This window comes from Galeopterus variegatus, unplaced genomic scaffold, assembly GCF_000696425.1.
Source record: "Galeopterus variegatus unplaced genomic scaffold, G_variegatus-3.0.2 Scaffold62156, whole genome shotgun sequence".
NCBI classification, from domain to species: Eukaryota; Metazoa; Chordata; class Mammalia; order Dermoptera; family Cynocephalidae; genus Galeopterus; species Galeopterus variegatus.
Genome location: NW_007788267.1, coordinates 45 through 2,349, shown reverse-complemented (window position 1 = coordinate 2,349; position 2,305 = coordinate 45). Strand labels below are relative to the sequence as shown.

The window sequence follows — 2,305 nt, the reverse complement described above, 5'->3', positions numbered from 1 at the left end:
AAAAAAAAAAAAAAATTTGCTTTCTTTGGGCTATATCATACTAAAATCATAAATCAAGAACCATGAGTACATATACTCACCAGTTCTTTGAGAACATCAATCAAGACTTCTACATTCCACGTGTGTGCCTGTGCGCCATCACTTTTATCTTTGCCATCACTCCAGATCCCACTGCCAGGAGCAGAGATACTCTGTGTAGAAGTAAAACTTGAATTAAACAATTCCAAACATTTAATGTGTTCAGCCTGGTTGGTAGAACAATCAATCATACTGTAATTTAACAAATAAAATAAAAAGGACAGGACATTAACTCACTTCATAAAATGGCTGAATTCAACACACCTGTAATGGAATACCATCTGTTAATCCTGAATGAGTTCGAGCCATCATCCCTAAAACCCTTGCAACTTGGGCAGCTGTGACCTCCCGAACACCAAACTGCATGATTATATTGCGACATTCTTCAATACTGTAACAGAAATATAACTTCAGAAAAATGTTACCACATTCAATTCAAAGATTAAAAAATGCTGGTAATAAGGGAACCCTGTGTGAAATCCCTAGTTTTAGTAATATAGGCAGAGTACTAAGCTTCACTTCTTGTTACTTTTATATAGCCAGGAATGTAAAAATCACCTACATAAATAAGAAAATGACGAAAGTTTAAAAGATCAGTGGGAGAAAATATGGGCCAAGAGTAATGATCTCTTTCACAAAGACATATAAAATTATCCTTAATCAGGGCTGGTCAGTTAGCTCAGTTGGTTAGAGTGATGCTGATAACAATAAGGTCCAGGGTTCAATCTTTGTACCAGTTAGTTGTCCAAAAATAAAAAATAAAAAACGTAAATTATCCTTAATCTTCAGCATGAATCAAGTTACTCTTTAAGAATTTAACACTCAAGGCAAGTGTGATTATTCTGATATATACAAAGCCTTGAAAATGCATCCTAATCTTTTCATTTTGTACCTTCAAGTTTAATTAAAGTTATATGCCAGGCATAAATCCAACACTCAAATACACTACTTCAAACATCTAAGTGGGAATGTGGTTTGTATGAGGATTTTAAAACATTAAAAGTAACGTCTAGCCAAGCAAAGCATATTAATGCCCTTAATAACTTACTCTAAGAAAAACATTAATCCACTACATCAAAATCATAACTGCTTTTAACAGGGTGAAACGGTTTCCTTTGGTGGCCCTGGTAGGTGAGAAAAATATGCAAGAAGCAGGGTATAAAAATGGTAGAAAGGAAGGTGGCAGGAGGTGAAGGCATAGTGAGGAAATCGAGGGATGGGAACAGAGAGGAGAAAAGGGACACATTAAGTGTAAAGTAATACAAATTTCATAAACACTTGCCTCAACACTCTTATCTTCCTCCCAAAAGCTAAAATACAACTATCCTGGCAACTAAGCCAGGAACCTCTGATTCCTAAATTTGAGAAACTGGTAGGGACAAGGAAGTAGAAATTTAATACCCACGATGTTTGCAGCTGCCACCAACACTAGTATGTGAAAATTAAAATTAAGAAACGAAACTTTTGAGAGGCAAAGATGATAACTTTAAGGATACTTAGGAACTTGTTTTAAAAAATTACATCATGCCTGGTACAAGACTGATCAGAAGTTTAATATGTCTTACTACCAACCTTGCACAAAAGCCATAGCCTACTTCTTGCATGAAATCAGCCAAAGAGCTCTCCATCATGGTTTTAGCTACCCCTCCAGAATCAGGCAGGATCCTGTCCATTAGAATGTCCCGTTTTTCAGGGTATAAAAGTGGTGCAAGCACCACAGGACAGCGTTCTTGAGGAAAATCTGAGGGAGAAAAAAGGTTACAACGGCTATACTGATTAAAAACAATCCTTTTTTACTCTCTCCAAAAGCCCTTCAAATCCACTCTTTTACAAGTTCATATTTAAAGCAAAGTTAATTTAGTTTTTTCCAACCTGCTAGCCCAAGTTATGACTTCAACAGCAATTCCAAAATTTGAATCCTGTCATATCACAAAAATTGAGTACACTTTGAACTTTTCATATTAGAATTCCAGGATCTATTTACCGACTCACACACTAAACAGTATTTAAATTTTTCACATTAGGGCTATCAATTACTATAAAAGGAAAGCATCAGAAACAAACAATTAGAATATCAGTCTTTACTTCACTGACAAGTGGAAAGCTTTCCATCACTAAGAAAGTTAATGTAATTTAAAATTAAACATTAGGAAGTAAACAAAAAAAACAGTGAGAACAAATTATTAGACCACTATCACAGATGTTCTAAAGAGTACTTATCTCTCTA

General features: G+C 35.1%; 1 protein-coding gene across 1 annotated transcript; it reads right to left on the bottom strand.

Annotated features, from left to right (window-relative positions):
• Positions 1–80: 80 nt before the first annotated feature.
• Positions 81–1,819, bottom strand: LOC103584513 (CCR4-NOT transcription complex subunit 1-like; the record flags this gene model as incomplete). Its single annotated transcript, XM_008565484.1, has 3 exons — positions 81–191; positions 343–469; positions 1,651–1,819. Coding segments are annotated over 3 exons (407 nt in total), but the record flags the coding sequence as incomplete, so codon positions are not given.
• Positions 1,820–2,305: the final 486 nt, after the last annotated feature.